Raw genomic sequence first — 17,617 nt, forward strand, 5'->3', positions numbered from 1 at the left:
ACCTCAGTCCTCATGTTTATAATCCGTTATTTCACTTATGATTACGTGTTTGTTTAAGCAGACTTTTGTTTTGACGATCGCAAAAATAATTCAAATCTAATTCACATCACTGATACTCATTAGACAAACCGCAGTTCAATGTCCTGCAAACCGTTTACCTCTGATGCATATCGGCCTGTATGTGAAAGTGACACAACAAAACGCCTTCAAAACTTAGTTTCGAAACAGCAGTGATGGAGCTGGTTGCATAAAAATTTAAGAAAAACCGAGTCATAAAAAAGATTCCTGCCTGTTGAGTCACACTCGTTTCCAAATAAACGAAACTGAGGCGTTCGTAGTTTCATTTTAATGCAGCAAAATGGCAGATGAAGTTTCACTCGATATGGAATCTCTCAGATGCTCCATTTGTCTGGATCTCTTCAGAAATCCAGCGATTGTTCCCTGTGGACACAGTTTCTGCACGGACTGCATTGTAGGTGTGTGGGATCGGGATCGGGATGTGTGCAGATGCCCTCAATGCAAACACACTTTTAACCACAGACCCGCTCTCATTGACTGGCTCCACGTGAAGGAACTTTCTGAGAAGCTGATGAAGATGAGAAGAACACAGGCTGAGGATGATGAAGATGTGGGCTGTGACTCCTGCACCTCGAGAACGAGCAAAGCCATCAGATCCTGTCTCACCTGTCTCGCTTCTTACTGCGAGTCTCACCTGGAGAAACACAATGATCTTCACAGGTGGAGAAAACACCACCTGACGGATTCAGCCATGGATCTCCGCAGCAAAACCTGCTCTCAGCACGGGAAACTCATCGATGTTTTCTGTCGTACTGATCAGCAGTGTGTCTGTCTGATGTGTGCAATACACGAACACAAGAGTCACGACACCATCTCAGCATCTGATGAAAGAGCAGATAGACAGGTATAGGTCCTGGCAGATTATTGTGGCTTTTAATATCTGACAATCTGATGACACTTTATAATAAGCTCTCATTTGTTAACATTAATGAACTAACAGTGAAAAATACAGTATTTATTAATCGTTGTTAATGTTAGTTTGTTGTTTGTTCATGTTAGGTCACATGCATTAACTAATGGTAAAGTCCCCCATAGTCAATCATTTTTCCCTCATCTTTGATCATCAAAATGACATATTTAAACGCTTTTATCTTTAAAAAAAAAAGTCTTCATTCCTTGAAATAGTTTGACTGCAACTCTACACCTTATTTACTATACACGGTTCTATAAATATGCAAATTATCCCCGCCTCTACTCACTCATTCAGAGATCCACTCGTTGACGATCACAGGTTGATCTGATTGGTTACAAGGTGGTTTGTGACGTCAGAAACACCAGCGATTTCAAACTGTGTTTTTGAGACTGTCTTTGATGCACTGCAGTTTTAAGGAGAAAATACTCAGCAATGCTGTCGACTTATGAATTTACACATGGTTTGTCTTAAAGCATATTAAAAACACCACATAGACATATGAAAAACAACAAAAGCTGGATTTTCATCACAGGGGGACTTTTACTAACAAATTCAACTTTTGATTTTAATAACTAATTAGTAAATGTTGAAATTAACATTATGTATTGTTCATTCTTAGTTAGTTAGCTAAAGTTAACTAATGCAACCTTATTGTAAAGTGTTACCAGTATCTTAATCCTGGTATGTAAAAGTTAACGTAATGCGCATTTACAGGTTTTATCTGCAGTTAAAAACTGAAGTATATAACTATTTTCTGTCGCCAGAGAAAGTTAATGGAAACGCGTGTGAAGTTTATGCAGAACATCCAAGACAGAGAGAAGGATTTTAAAGAGCTAATGCAGGCTGAGGAGTCGATCCGTGTGAGTATTGATCATCTGTATTGAGTATTGATGACTCAGTTTTTGAGTATTGATCACAGATCTCACATTATCAGTCTGTCTTCCAGCCCCAGAAGAAAATGTTGCACAGAGACTCTTTCATTGCTCTAGAGATATACAGTAATTGAGTTCTCTATAATGATTCATTTATCCACTTTGCCTTATGTTTCTCCTTAAATTCCTTATGAGAAGTACGAGTAAATGTATATAATTGTGGATATTAATGTGGAAAGCAGCTCACATCATTTGCTCTTTGCAGAATTTGAGAGATGTTTGATGAGAGATGTTGGCAAATCTCAGAACAGTTTGAGAAATTGTTGAGACGTCTTCTGAAACTCTAGAGAAAGATCTTGGATTTTTCTTTTGAGGAAAAATATCTGAAAAGCAAATACCCATCTAACAAGCGTATTTTTGTTTGATTTTGTTAACTTTACCATTAAGTTATGGAAATGTTATTTCTGAATGTTTTCTAAAGGATCAGTTTTTAAATGTTTTAAACATGTCTGCTATCCATAAGGTGCCTCTGTGAACCAGCCATTTCAAACCCAGCCGCCACTATTTGGCCCACGCCTCCTTATTTGCATACACTCCTCAATCCTCAAATCCCCAATCCTAAATGCCCAAATCCCCATTACTAAATCCCCAAATTCCCAATCCTAAATCCCCAAATCCCAATTACTAAATCCCAAATCATAAATCCTAAATGTCTAAATGATTAAATGCCCAATCCTAAATCCCAAATTCCAATTTTAAATCCCTAAATGCCCAATCCTAAATCCTAAATGCCCAATCCTAAAAACAAAATTCCCTATCCTAAATACCAAATGCCCTAAAAACCAAATGCCCTATCCTAAATACCAAATGCCCTAAAAACCAAATGCCCTATCCTAAAAACCAAATGCCCTATCCTAAAAACCAAATGCCCTATCCTAAATACCAAATGCCCTAAAAACCAAATGCCCTATCCTAAATACCAAATGCCCTATCCTAAATACCAAATGCCCTATCCTAAATACCAAATGCCCTATCCTAAATACCAAATGCCCTATCCTAAATACCAAATGCCCTATCCTAAGTACCAAATGACCAATCCTAAATACAAAATGCCCTATCCTAAATACAAAATGCCCTATCCTAAATACAAAATGCCCAATCCTAAATGCCCTATCCTAAATACAAAAAGCCCAATCCTAAATGCCCTATCCTAAATACAAAATGCCCAATCCTAAATACAAAATGCCCAATCCTAAATACAAAATGCCCAATCCTAAATACAAAATGCCCAATCCTAAATACAAAATGCCCAATCCTAAATACAAAATGCCCAATCCTAAATACAAAATGCCCAATCCTAAATACCAAATGCCCAATCCTAAATAACAAATGCCCAATCCTAAATAACAAATGCCCTATCCTAAATACCAAATGCCCAATCCTAAATACAAAATTCCCAATCCTAAATACAAAATTCCCAATCCTAAATACAAAATTCCCAATCCTAAATACCAAATGCCCAATCCTAAATACCAAATGCCCAATCCTAAATACCAAATGCCCAATCCTAAATACCAAATGCCCAATCCTAAATGCCAAATCCTAAATGCCAAATCCTAAATATCAAATGCCCAATCCTAAATACCAAATGCCCAATCCTAAATACCAAATGCCCAATCCTAAATACCAAATGCCCAATCCTAAATACCAAATGCCCAATCCTAAATACCAAAAGCCCAATCCTAAATACCAAAAGCCCAATCCTAAATACCAAAAGCCCAATCCTAAATACCAAATGCCCAATCCTAAATAGCAAATGCCCAATCCTAAATACCAAATGCCCAATCCTAAATACCAAATGCCCAATCCTAAATATCAAATGTCCAATCCTAAATACCAAATGCCCTATCCTAAATACCAAATCCTAAGTGCCAAATCCTAAATACCAAATGCCTAATCCTAAATACCAAATGCCCAATCCTAAATACCAAATGCCCAATCCTAAATACCAAATGCCCAATCCTAAATACCAAATGCCCAATCCTAAATACCAAATGCCCAATCCTAAATACCAAATGCCCAATCCTAAATACCAAATGCCCAATCCTAAATACCAAATGCCCAATCCTAAATACCAAATGCCCTATCCTAAATACCAAATGCCCAATCCTAAATGCCAAATGCCCAATCCTAAATGCCAAATGCCCAATCCTAAATGCGAAATGCCCAATCCTAAATACCAAATGCTCAATCCTAAATGCCCAATCCTAAATGCCAAATCCTAAATGCCAAATCCTAAATACCAAATGCCAAATCCTAAATACCAAATGCCCAATCCTAAATACCAAATGCACAATCCTAAATACCAAATCCTAAAATTTAGGCAGACATAATGAGCTTGTTAAAGCAATTATTAAAAGTTGGGATATCATAATGATTCCACTGTATGTAAAATATATTTAGTTTGTGATTGTTTTTCCTGGAACAGTGTTCAGCGCAGACGGCAGTCACAGAAAGTGAGAGAGTCTTCAGCGAGGTGGTGTCCTGCGTTCAGAAAACATGCAGTTGTGTGAAGGAACTGATCGCAGATCAACAGAGAGCTGGTCTCAGTCACATTGAAAGACTTCAGCAGAAAGTCCAACAGAAGATCGCTGGCATGAAGATGAAGGTGTCTGAGCTTGATCAGTTTATGACCATTGAAGATCACATTAATTTCCTGCAGGTTTGTGAAGATTCTACATATTTACATTTTTTTCCTTGAAAAAAAAAACTTCTTCATGCCTTAAAATATCTTGAATGTTGCTCTACACCCTCAGTTAGTATACTTGGTTCTAAGAATATGCAAATGAGCCCCGCCTCCACTCACTCACTCACTCACTCAGACATCCACTCGTTGACGATCACACGTTGATCTGATTGGTTACAAGGTAGTTTGTGACGTCAGAAACACCAGCGATTTCAAACCGTGTTTTTGAGACTGTCTTTGGTTCACTGCAGTTTTAAGGAGAAAATACTCAGCAATGCTGTCGACTTATGAATTTACACATGGTTTGTCTTAAATTATATTAAAAACACCACATAGACATATAAACAACATTAAAAACTTGATTTTCACTTTAATAAAACACTAAGTTTATTAAACAACAACACTTTCTCAATGTTTGATGAGGAATCCACTGGATTATATTTACTTTTCGATATTTAAAAAAAGATTTAGGCTATTGACAAAGTTTCTAAAGAATGCATGTACATTTTTGTATTTTTTCTTTCTGCATTATTTGTTATGTATCTGTAGAATTACCCGTCTGACTGTGAAGAATCCACGTCTGAAGAATTTGAAGATCTTTCCAGCATTTCTGAACATCCAGATGCCTTTTATCACAACGTGAGGATGCTGGTTTCTAAAATGCAAGAGCGTTTGATGGATGTCATCAAAACGACAGAGATCGAGATCAAGATCAAGTCTGTAAAAGGTTGGAAGACATCATTAAATATAAAGAAAAACTGACAGATTCTCCATTTTCGAGTTCTTTCCATATGTCTGTTACACTGTAAAAAATGCGATATGTTCAATGAGTCATGACGACATATAATTTTATATGACCTTAACTCTAAAAATAAGATAAGCAATTTTTGCTATTTCACGTCTATTTAAAAACACCAAATATGGAAACTCGAGCCTTGTATAGTTTGTGTGGGACAGTGACAGTTAAAGTCCCCCTGTAGTCAATAATTGTATCCCTTAAAACTCATCTTTGATCACCATATGACATATTTAAATGTTTTTTTCCTTGAAAAAAAATCTTAAAATATCTTGAATGTAGCTCGACACCCTTGCCTCATTTAGTATACGCGGTTCTATGAATATCCAAATGAGCCCCGCCTCCACTCACTCACTCAGAGATCCACTCGTTGACGATCACACGTTGATCTGATTGGTTACAAGGTAGTTTGTGATGTCAGAAACACCAGCGATTTCAAAGCGTGTTTTTGAGACTGTCTTTGGTTCACTGCAGTTTTAAGGAGAAAATACTCAGCAATGCTGTCGACTTATGAATTTACACATGTTTTGTCTTAAAGCATATTAAAAACACCACATAGACATTATAAACAACATGTAGCAACATAAACAACGACACACCTGCGTATACTAAATAAGGCAAAAGGGTTTCGAGTTACATTCAAGCTATTTTAAAGCATGAAGAATTTTTTCTCAAGGAAAAAATGTTTAAATATGTCATTTTGGTGCTCAAAGATGAGTTTTAAGGGATAAAATGATTGACTATAGGGGGACTTTAACAGATTTAAGTGTACAAAATGAGAAATCCTACATTTAAAGATTCTGTGTATGTAGTAAACACGTCATTTGCTTTCCTCCTCAGGTTTGCCTCCTATTGGAGGAACTGGTAAACTGTCTTCAACTCCAGCGTTTGGTATTAAAGATGAGCGGTGGTTTTGTGATATCAGCCTTGTGACAAATGAAGGCACATCTAGTTCTAGACATGATGGTAATACGCTTTTAACTGGCAGCAGCTTGTGTGGGTCTGTTCAGTCTGACCAGAAGGATATTTTCCATTTTGGGGAGTCAGTTCAAGCATTTACCTTCAGTTTTCAGCATGTTCCCTCATCCAATCAGAGTGGAGTTTCTGGCACAGATGAAGAAGAAACATATGAGCCATATATGAGGCGAACATATAAGCCAGCCGTACCGTTACCTGATCTTATTGAGATCTCGACTGGAGAGGAAAATGAGCAAGTAGTTTTCAGTCACAGAGCCAAACTATACCGTTACGACAAAGAATCACTCGAGTGGAAGGAAAGAGGCGTAGGCATACTTAAAATACTTCAAAATAATAAACCCAGACGTGCAAGACTTGTGATGAGGAGAGAGCGGGTTCTGAAATTATGTGCAAACCACTGGATTACTCCAAATATGAAGCTCAAGCCAATGAAAGCATGTGAGAAAGCGTGGACGTGGAACGCCTTGGACTTTGCTAATGGAGAAGTTATGGATCAGATGTTAGCGGTGCGGTTTAAACTGCAGGATTCTGCCGATGCTTTCAGGGAAATCTTTGAAGAAGAAGTGGCCAATGCATACAGTGTATCAGAAAGAGGTGAGCGTCTGTAATCCATCATATTTGCTGAATTAAATACTTGTTTCTTACTAGGCGTGTAACGGTACACAAACATGACGGTTCGGTACGTACCTCGGTATTGAAGTCACGGTTCGGTACAGCAAGAGGGAATAAACCAAACACAAAATACTTTTTTTCTTATTTAAACTGTTGTTTAACAAATGTGTATATGTGTTTAAATAAATTCTATTATAATTAATTTTCTTAAGAAAAAAAAAATCTATCTTCGCTAATGCTGTAAACTAAATGCGGAGCCGTTAATTACACATTACTGTGATATTAAATGTTACAATTAACAACTGAGCCCAAATTATTAAATTTAGTTGCTATTTATTTTTAGAAATATTAATCAACCCTAAAAAAAAACATGTACTGTAAATTGCACATAAGGCAGGTTTTGCATTAACTTCTAAATCTAATTATAAATTAATTATCTGTTCCAGTTTGTTACTGACGTCTGTACCATACGGTTTGGGACGAATATATGTACCGCTGTCATTTATTTTTTGACTGTACCAAATTATAAAATTACCATAATGTGGATGCAGATATTTAGGAAAAATTAAGTTCAAATACTAGTTTCTCTGAAAAACAATGATACAGCCAGTTATTCTACTTTGAAATAGGGATGAATGATATATCGGCCAACATGTCGGTATCGGCCGATATATGGACATTTTTAATGTTATTGTTATCGGCCCGATAAGATAAAATGGGCGATATATTAAAGCTGATAAATAATGTATTATTTCCTTCAGCTGAGACACTTCAGATGTGCACTGTTCAACATGATGGCTTCAAATTGCTTGAAATATGTTTGAAATCCCTTCAAAAAGGAAAATACGGTTCAGTGCAAGATGTGCAACGCATATCGGCTACATAAAATTATAATGGGAACATCATTATATTTGTGTGATTGGGTCATGATGAGACTTTGTTTTTGTAATCAGGCTCTCAAAAATTATATACAAATTTGGATTTAGATTTATCGGCCAATTTATCGGCTATCTGCTTTCAAATATAAAGAATTATCGGTTATCGGTATCGGGCGAAAGTTTCATATCGTGCATTCCTATGAAATGTGCGTTCTGTGTCAGAATGTCTTTTTTGTTTTGGTTTGTTTGATCCGCCAGCTGCCAATTTACCCAATAGTATTTCGACTTCCCGGGTTGCCAGTCGTTGGAAAACACAGCGTATTGCAGGCATGGAAACCAGCAAATGAACAAGGTCAGAGATCAAAGATTCTACCGGACCTAAAAAGCGGCAAACATTGCAAACTTATACATCAACTTAATGTGCGAGGCTCGTCGTTTTTGTTGTCAATTGCCCTTGTTCATGTTGGGTGTTCTCAATCTGGCAACCCGTATGAGCGTTGAGTCTGAGGAGGAGGGGGCGCGGAAACAACTCTCTTTTTTTGGAGATTTTTTATTTTGTTATACCTTTAAATTACTAGATTTGATCAATAAATAATAAATAAATGGTGATTTAGTCATTTAAGCACATTCCTCACATTCTTTCAACTTAAATTCAAAATAACTCACAATTTCATGCATAAACCTTTTAATTCAGCTCAAAATGTCTTACATTGTGTGTCTTTGCCGACCTCTTGTCGGAAAAAAATTATATAACATGATATTTCATGACTTATAGCTCTTATAGCTCTATATGGAGTAAATGAGCTGTTCCTCTGGGTCCTAAAGTCAGTGTATTTCAGTATGCATTCAGATACACATGTAGATATTATAAAATAATTTTTTTGGTTAAGTTTGACCATTTTTAGTTTGAATTTTGAGGTTTTAGGTTTTTCTATGTGTACTGAAGCATTCCTCGCATTCCATTCATTCCTAAGGGGGTCAAATTGACCCATGAGGGAAGGATTGATAACTTTTATAAAATTTCAACCACAAAACTAATTTTTTTGCGTGTATTTGTGGTTCAAGTGTGAAAAAAGTCCTTGGGTCTTGGATCCCTTCGATGAACACTCAATTTTTAAAAAAAACGTCAACAATATTTTCCAGCTCAAAATGACTCGAGGGAATAATGAGGGTTTTAAATCATTATATTGATAAAACATAATATCATTATTCTCAGCTAAATGTAATATGTCATTTGTTTTCTCAATGAGAAGGAAAGAGCAGCCAGGACCGGTGTGACGCTGATGTTGAGATCGTGTTTGAGTGTAAGCCGACAGAAGAACAAGCTGAACTGGCCGCTAGACTGATGCTTCCTCACACCTTCTTCTGTTACAAACACCAGCTGGGAGACTTGAGCCGTGATGATGACGGTAGGAAGAATAAACAGCTGGAATCATTTCTGCATACTTAGTTGCATTGCTATTGTTATTACTCTCCCACATCCTGCAACTGTTATTTCAAGGACATATTTACTTGATTTAACTAGGGTACGATATTGCACAAAAACTGATATTGCGATATAAAAAAACCGAAATTTCCACCAGATTACTTGAAAAGCTACTGTGTATTTGAGTGAGTGACTGAGTGAGTGAGGTGATTTATTTGAGAGATAATTTGCATAGACCATCAAAATATTAATAAAAACTAGAATGTACATTTCCTGAAGAAAATGTGAGTGTTGCTTTCAGTGGCAAAACTCGCCACTCGATGCTAGGGTGTTGTGCATGATTGCATACGAGCCAACAAACATGTCTGTACGATGTTCTGGTGCTGAGATATAGCTTATTAATGTGTTTGTATGGTTACTAGGGTACTCTATATGGTTGCTATGGTCTGCTTATACAGTTTATGGGATGCTATTTAAAGACTAGTTGACAGTCTGAGTCAAAAAAGACGAATTCAATGTTTCTACTATTTTCTGGAGCTGAGATATGGCTTGTAAATTTTGTTTTGTGGTTGCTAGGGGGACCTAAGTGGTTGCTAGGGCGCAGCTATGAAGTTATTATTATCTTAAAAAGCTGAAATGTACTTTATCCCTTTTGACCCTTTGGAATTATCATTTTAAGACTGAACTAGTTGGGTAAATATAAATATTTGGTACCACTTAAAGCTTTGTATAATGTGTATAATGCATTATTTTTCAATGTATTAATTATGGCTTGTAATGCATGAGTTTTTACTTTAAACAAGATCGAATATCTGCCAGTGAGGTCATTAAACTTATTTTTCTGACCCCATTGGCAGATTTTTTTTTGTTTTAAGCACAAACTCACTTCATTTTGACACATTTTTTAGAAAACAAGACTGTTAAGAAAACATGACAGAAATACTGAGGATTTTTTTGCAGTTTTCTGGGAAAGTTAATAATTAACAGCACCAGGAAAACAGCACTCACATTATTAATTAATGAATGTCTTTTTCTTATTCAGATGAAGATTTTGAGGAGTCAGTCAAATCTTTGAAAGGAAAGTTGTATCCTGGTCTGTCCATCCAAGGAGATTTATCCACTGGTCATGGTACTTTGTTCTGGTTGCAGTGAATACCAGTTTGCTTAAACACTGCCACAAATGCACACCTTTATGCCACACCACAGATGTAAACCGTTATCATTAAATCATCATTAAGGCTCTGATGTCATCGGCTGCTTCCAATATTGCAGTCTTGTTTTTCTATGCTAAAAAATAAATTCTTGTTTATTTCTATAGATGCAAATCTTCCCCGGGAAAATGCTGGAGCTGCAACAGAGACACAAAGCAATGGAGAGGAAGAGGACAGTGATGATGATGACGATGAAGAAGCACTTATACATGTAGATATCGCTTCCCTTTTAGCTTTGCCTAAGTAAAAGTGTATTGAAATTATACTTGAGGAAGTTGTTGTAAAAGTACAGTGTTTTTGTATAGTTGCTTCTCTGTAACGTACTGAAATTATAAAGGGCATTTTACACAGAATGTGATATATTGTGTACAAACACTTTTCATACAAATGTTTGTTGTGTTTAGACTGGTTTCTCTCAAGGCTTGTGTTTAAATTTTAATTTAAAAAAATTGTAATTTTAATTTATTTATTTTAGAGCATTCAGATACACGTGGACATTACAATATAATTTTTTTTGGTTAAGTTATAGCATTTTTAGTTCGAATTTTGAGCATTTTTAGATTTTTCTAAAGATTAAACATTTAAATATTACTATTTAGGATGCATTTATTTTTATTAAAGTTTTAGTCTTAAGTTTTTTTTATTTCATTTCCAGTTAGTAATTTTTATCTTCACACTTTAGTTTAGGGTCCAATTCTCACTATTAACTGCGACTTTTGCCTCAATAAACTCCTAATTACTGCATATTAGTAGTTAGTAAGGTAGTTGAAGAGTTTAAATTAAGGGATGTAGAATATGATCATGCAGAATAAGACATTAGTATGTGCTTTATAAACAGCCAATATCCTAGTAATATAGTTCTTCTTAACACGCATTTGTATTTTCATTATAAACGGATAGTGATTGGTTGACGTGGCTAACAAGTTTTAAATTCACTGCAAACCACGGCATGTTGAGGTTTATTCAATGGTTTATTATGTCATTGCTTTTTCGAGGTGGATCTACCATCGGTTCAGGAGACCGAAGAGGAGATGTTGTTAAAGGAGATGGTCAAACTTTACCGTTGGGACTCTGGTATTAACAAGTGGAAAGCCCGAGGTGAAGGAGACATTAAGATCCTTTTCCTTCCCTCGAGGAAGATCTACCGCGTATTTATGAGGCAAGAAGGGGATAAAAAGGTGTGTGTAAACCACTGCATCACCAGAGCCATTCACCCAAAACCACTGAACACTTCTGCAAACGCAGTGACATGGACCGCTGCCGACTCTTCAGGTATACAAACTTACCTAAATTTGACAAAAGACACTTAATATTCAGTAATATTATTGATTTGACTGCACTGACACTATTAGATGAGATCAAAACTTGAACTGAATAATGATGCTTAGAGCTGCTTTACAGCAAAATTAGTCTCATATTTGAAGTTTGCATCATTGATTCTGTTTATTACGGTGAAGCTGCTTTAATGCAATCTGTATAAAGTGCTATAGAAATAATGCTGACTTGACTTTACATGTCTTTAATTTCCCACAGAGGGAGATGCTGTATTACGGCGGTTTACTGTCAAGTTTAAGACTCCAGAACTGGCTGTTTCTTTCACAAAAACTTTTACAGACTGTCAAAGTCACATGTCAGAGTTCACACAAACTTTGAAAAAGTAAAGCTGCCTTTCCTAGCTAATAACCTGGGTCAGAGGTCACACTGAACGAATATTAATGTTAAAACAATGATGTCACTATAGAATGAGTATAAAGTCTAGCTATGGCAGGATGTTTAAAGATGAGAGCTTTGACTTGATCAAGACATTAAAAACTTAAATATTTGCCAAGTGACAAAGTTATTTTTGCTCCACATATGTAAAGGTCTTTGGTTTTTGTCTGGAGAAAATAGATGTAATCTGTGAATAAACAAGATTTTTGTTAACAGATTATCTGGGTTTTTGTGTTGTGTTTGTATGTATCAAATCACTTTTTGTTATTCAGAATAATGATTTAATTATAAATCATAATCCAAAGGAAAAAAGCTTGTATGTTTACTAAATTTTTTTAGGGTCGTTGTTTAGGTAAATATCCGCTGCTTCGCCTGAAGAAACTCATTAGCTCGTTGGGACTTTTATTTTGACTCTTTGTTCGGCGCGTTCACTTCCGGTCACTGCAGTGAGTGTTTTGGAGACGAGCGGCGGCTGTTTTGAAAGAACATGAGTAACGAATCTGATTCTGATCTCGATGAAAGAATCGAGTTATTAAAACAGAAATATTTGCAGAGGGGGAATCAGGTGAGATCAAGTGAATAAAGCGTTTATCCGCGCAGAGTTCACATTCTGTTGGATGTTTTGTGTGTTTATATCAGAACTATACTTGTTGACAAAATGACAGTTCAAGAAAGCTCTGGTAAATCATGATTTTGACATACTAAGTCAGTCATAATGACATAATTATGACATTAAAAAGTCAAAGTTTTGAAATAAAAATTATGAGATAAAAAGATCGATATTATGTGTACTTATATCATGGCCTTTTATGTGATAATTCGTTTTTATAACATTTTAAATTAAACTTCGAATTTTGACTTTTCCTGTAATAAATATGACTTTTTGCATAATTTTGATTTTCATCTCTTAAATGACATAATTTCGACGTTTAATTTCATAAATATGACCGACTTTGACTTAATTTTGACTTTTTTAACGTTCCTTTGACTTTTCTAAGTTGTAATTTTTATAAGTTGCAATTTTGACTGTTATAATTATGATTTTTAAGTCATACTTTTTGATTTTCATCTCAAATGATTGTCATAATTTCGACTTTTCATTTCATAAATGTCAATGTACATTTTTCCAACTTTTTTTGCCTAATGACTTTAATAATTTTGACATGTCATAATTATGACTTTTCATCTCATAAATATAACTTAGCATGTTACAATATCAACTTTTGATGTCATAATTATGATTTACAAAAGCATGTTTTTGTTCTTCTTATTTGATAGGAATGGCCTTCCATACAGATAAAGAACACAATCCACAAATGAGCATTTTATTCTGTTGAGAATCATAATAGTGTTACTAGGAACTTTGTGTTCTTATAGTTTTTCATCTGTGCTGAATATATATATATATATATATATAAATAAAATCTTAGGATCCTTTATAATTCATAAAGGTTCTGATTCTTATTCCTCTATTATTGTTGTTATTTTATCTAAACTAAGGTGTCTCAGCAGGTTCCAGACGTTTCTGCACTGCCGTCAGCTGATGATGAAGGTGACGTATAATAATAATAAAGTGGATCTTTGCACATCTGACTGGTTGAATCCCTCAGCAGTGTATGTTTATGCAGTGAGGAGAAATCAGACGTGCAGAAAGATGAGAGATTATAATAAAGCCCTCAGAGAGATCTACAGGACTCGAAGGTCAGGGGTCAAATATGATCTGCTTTAATTATGATTATTACTATCGCACTGGATTGACCTGTGGTCTAATGTTCCAGTGGAGCTGACAGTGCTGAAGAAGATTCTCCTGAAGAAACGAACATATTCTGCACCGAGACAGGTTACACACACACACACACACAGCATGAAGAATCAACTGTGACGGAGCTCAGAGAGTCTCGTACTGAATCATGTTCATTTATGCTTTTCCAGATATGACACTGCCATCAAATCTGGCCCGTTCCTCGAGTTCCTCAGTGTTGAAGAACGTCACGGAAGAAAGCCGGATCTCGAGCGGAGCAGCAGTGCGTGTGTATCAGGAGATGCTGCACATCTATGAGAAGCTGCAGGTAATGATCATTCATATCTGTGTGAAGAACAAGTGTGATATGACCTCAGTGTCAATCAGGGTTATTATAATTAACTGAACGCTTGGAAAAAAATGTGACTTGAAATAAAATAGCTGAATTTTTTTATTTTTTATTATTAGCTTTTATTATCAGATTATTAGCATTTATCACGTTTTAGTTTAACTTGATGTTGAAACAGCTCAAACGAGGTTCTTAATGGTTACAAATCTGTTTTCATCTTTGTTTTGTGTTTTGTCTCTCTGTCAAGCTTAAAATGTGACGTGTTTGTCACTTGACAAGAATGAATGAAGTGAAGAAGACTGTAGTTTTCGGTTCTTTATATAAGGGGTTCCCAAACTTTTCAGCCCACGACCCCCAAAATAAAGGTGCGAGTGATTCGCGACCCCTAGATCCTCGGAGGTGGTTAAAGTATACAAACATTGCGTGAAACTGTGCACACGTACTAATAGGCATACTTACAACACAAAATAACACAACAGTCAAAACAACCATTATATGATTTTATATTAAATATTAACATCACCTAATGAGATGGGTGCATAGACGTTGGAACGGGGGGGCGCGGCCGCCCCCTAAATTTACAGAAGTACTAAAAAAAACAATACATTTAGAGTTTGTAAAGCACACACTGATGTTTATGGAAGAGGTAATAATCATTTCCATTATAATTCAACACGTTTTATTCATATCAGATACACATTGTGTAAGTAACTTTAATGTTTAGGCTACTCTATTCTTCCAGTTCACCAGTCACTACTTTTAAGTATTTCGGGAGTGGAGTAATTCACATGTTGTGATCCTCTCCCTCGTTCATTTCACCTTAGGGGTTCTGTTTAATTACCATTTGTTCATTTCATTCATTCATTGCGCATTGACACCAGTTCAAAACTGAGTCCCGAAAGTCCGCGCAAGAAGCATAACTGTACGTTCACACCGCCGCCGACTTGAGCGGCAAAGAAGCTCTGGCCGCCCTGTCGAGGACGCTTGTCAAAAAGTACGGGAAGCTTATTGAAGCTTGTTGACGCTTGTTAAAGCTTGTTGGCGCTTTGGTCGCTCTGACGTAGCAGCATTATGTTCGAGAGAAGAGAAGTGTCACAACATGAAATGTAAACAGAAAAACAAACAATACATTGAAACTAGAAACCTTTTATAATGACAGCATTTTTATATTGCCTATTCAGCATCTCAACGCACGCATAAAGCTTGCCACAAAGAACCGGCCAAAGTAAGGATTGTGCATTAAACATTTGAATTGTTTATTAATAAACTAGTGTTTTCTGTCAGTTTTCAGTTCATGCATTTAGACGGAAGTGAATCAATCAAAACTAACTTTAGCTGGAAAAAACATTTTTCAAGAGCCACTATAAAACCAAACCAATCTCTGTTACCTTAAATTATATGTTTATCTCTGTAAAGCTGCTTTGAAACAATCGACATTGTTAAAAGCGCTATATAAATGAGGATGACTTGACTTGACATTTGCAGTAAAAACTTGAAATATAAATTCTCAGAAAATGCATTTAATACAAATATATTGAAACGTCTGTTTATATAGGCCTGCTCCGTTAATAAAGGAGTCCGGACATTGGAAAAATATCAGTCCACATGCGTTTTATATTTAATATGAGGGAAATAGACATGTATGCATGCGTTACACAAAAAACCGACCCCTACTTTGGAAACCCCTGATTTAGAGATCCATTTATTGGTGTTCCTGATATTAAAGATCCAATACAAAAGTCTGAATATTGGTTAAAACTATCACTTTATATTATTAGCCTCTGGTTATTGTGTGAGAGTGTGAGGGTGTGTAAGCGAGAGAGAGTGTGTTTGTGTCTGTGAGTGTGAGAGAGAGAGAGAGTGTTTGTGTGTGTGTGCGTTAAAACCATTGTCTATGAAATGTCCCTATATAACATGAAAACCCAACGTGTGTGTGTGAGGCGGAGCGGCTCAGTCAGCAGGTGTGGGCAGCAGAACTGTGTGAGCGAGAGCGTGATCTTCAGCGGAGAGAAAACACACTCGTGCAGCAGCAGAGCAGCATTCACAGACTCAGAGTCGTGGAGGAGGAGATGCTCACACGCGTGCAGGTGTGTGTGTGTGTGTGAGAGTACAATTCACATGCGTGCAGGTCTCATATCACACAACCTTTATTACTGTATACTACTGTGTCCTTTGTGTCTGTGTGTGTGTGCGTGTGTATGAGAGAAGACTACCGCTCACACGAGTGCAGGTCTCACGTCACACAACCTTTATTACTGTATACTACTGTGTGTGTGTGTGTGTGTGTGTGTGTTTGTTTGTGTGTGTGTGTGTGTGTGTGAGAGATGACTACAGCTCAGACCAGTGCAGGTCTCGCTTCAACATCACACAACCTTTATTATTGTATACTACTGTGTGTGTGTGTCTGTGTGTGTGTGTGTGTGTGTGTGTGTGTGTGTGTGTGTGTGTGTGTGAGAGATGACTACAGCTCAGACGAGTGCAGGTCTCGCTTCAACATCACACAACCTTTATTACTGTATACTACTGTGTGTGTGTGTGTGTGTGTGTCAGAGATGACTACAGCTCAGACGAGTGCAGGTCTCGCTTCAACATCACACAACCTTTATTACTGTATACTACTGTGTGTGTGTGTGTGTGTGAGAGATGACTACAGCTCAGACGAGTGCAGGTCTCGCTTCAACATCACACAACCTTTATTACTGTATACTACTGTGTGTGTGTGTGTGAGAGAGAGAGAAGACTACAGTTCACACGCGTACAGGTCTCTCTTCACGTCACACAACCTTTATTACTGTATACTAGTGTGTGTGTGCGTGTGTATGAGAGATGACTACAGCTCAGACGAGTGCAGGTCTCGCTTCAACGTCACACAACCTTTATTACTGTATACTAGTGTGTGTGTGTGTGTGTGAGAGATGACTACAGCTTAGACGAGTGCAGGTCTCGCTTCAACGTCACACAACCTTTATTACTGTATACTAGTGTGTGTGTGTGTGTGTGTGTGTGTGTGTGTGTGTGTGTGTGTGTGTGTGTGTGTGTGTGTGTGTGTGTGTGTGAGAGATGACTACAGCTTAGACGAGTGCAGGTCTCGCTTCAACATCACACAACCTTTATTACTGTATACTACTGTGTGTGTGTGTGTGTGTGTGTCAGAGATGACTACAGCTCAGACGAGTGCAGGTCTCGCTTCAACATCACACAACCTTTATTACTGTATACTAGTGTGTGTGTGTGTGTGTGTGTGTGTGTGTGTGTGTGTGTGTGTGTGTGTGTGAGAGATGACTACAGCTCAGACGAGTGCAGGTCT

The 17,617-nt window shown here is 36.8% G+C and overlaps 2 protein-coding genes across 3 annotated transcripts in view; both read left to right on the forward strand.

Moving 5' to 3' along the window:
• Positions 1-233: 233 nt before the first annotated feature.
• LOC143723717 (E3 SUMO-protein ligase RanBP2) lies at positions 234-12,438 on the forward strand. Its single transcript, XM_077216446.1, has 10 exons — positions 234-922; positions 1,756-1,851; positions 4,352-4,585; positions 5,159-5,336; positions 6,246-6,977; positions 9,127-9,282; positions 10,342-10,428; positions 10,618-10,721; positions 11,506-11,782; positions 12,044-12,438. Exons 1-10 carry the CDS (start codon positions 359-361, stop codon positions 12,169-12,171), a joined length of 2,556 nt encoding a protein of 851 aa, XP_077072561.1. The 5' UTR covers positions 234-358; the 3' UTR covers positions 12,172-12,438.
• A 190-nt stretch (positions 12,439-12,628) lies between these two features.
• The window catches only part of ccdc138 (coiled-coil domain containing 138), a 31,796-nt gene continuing 26,807 nt past the window's right edge, over positions 12,629-17,617 (forward strand). The window contains exons 1-6 of one of the 2 annotated variants that reach the window (XM_077215164.1): positions 12,629-12,785; positions 13,730-13,772; positions 13,849-13,921; positions 13,999-14,060; positions 14,153-14,289; positions 16,251-16,397. In XM_077215164.1, coding sequence (XP_077071279.1) covers positions 12,708-12,785; positions 13,730-13,772; positions 13,849-13,921; positions 13,999-14,060; positions 14,153-14,289; positions 16,251-16,397 — 540 coding nt within the window. In that variant the 5' untranslated portion in view covers positions 12,629-12,707. The remainder of the gene's footprint in view (positions 12,786-13,729; positions 13,773-13,848; positions 13,922-13,998; positions 14,061-14,152; positions 14,290-16,250; positions 16,398-17,617) is intronic. The other variant, XM_077215165.1, reaches the window with a different exon arrangement.

This window comes from Siphateles boraxobius, unplaced genomic scaffold (assembly GCF_051911475.1).
Source record: "Siphateles boraxobius isolate OS27281-9 unplaced genomic scaffold, OSU_SipBor_1 7, whole genome shotgun sequence".
NCBI lineage: Eukaryota > Metazoa > Chordata > Actinopteri > Cypriniformes > Leuciscidae > Siphateles > Siphateles boraxobius.

Bases quoted from the DNA above. Each gene is read 5' to 3' on its own strand.
- LOC143723717 (XM_077216446.1), top strand. From the start codon at position 359: ATGGCAGATGAAGTTTCACTCGATATGGAATCTCTCAGATGCTCCATT. The intron at 923-1,755 runs GTATAGGTCCTG...TTCTGTCGCCAG, and splicing joins ATGAAAGAGCAGATAGACAG to AGAAAGTTAATGGAAACGCG. The intron at 4,586-5,158 runs GTTTGTGAAGAT...ATGTATCTGTAG, and splicing joins ATCACATTAATTTCCTGCAG to AATTACCCGTCTGACTGTGA.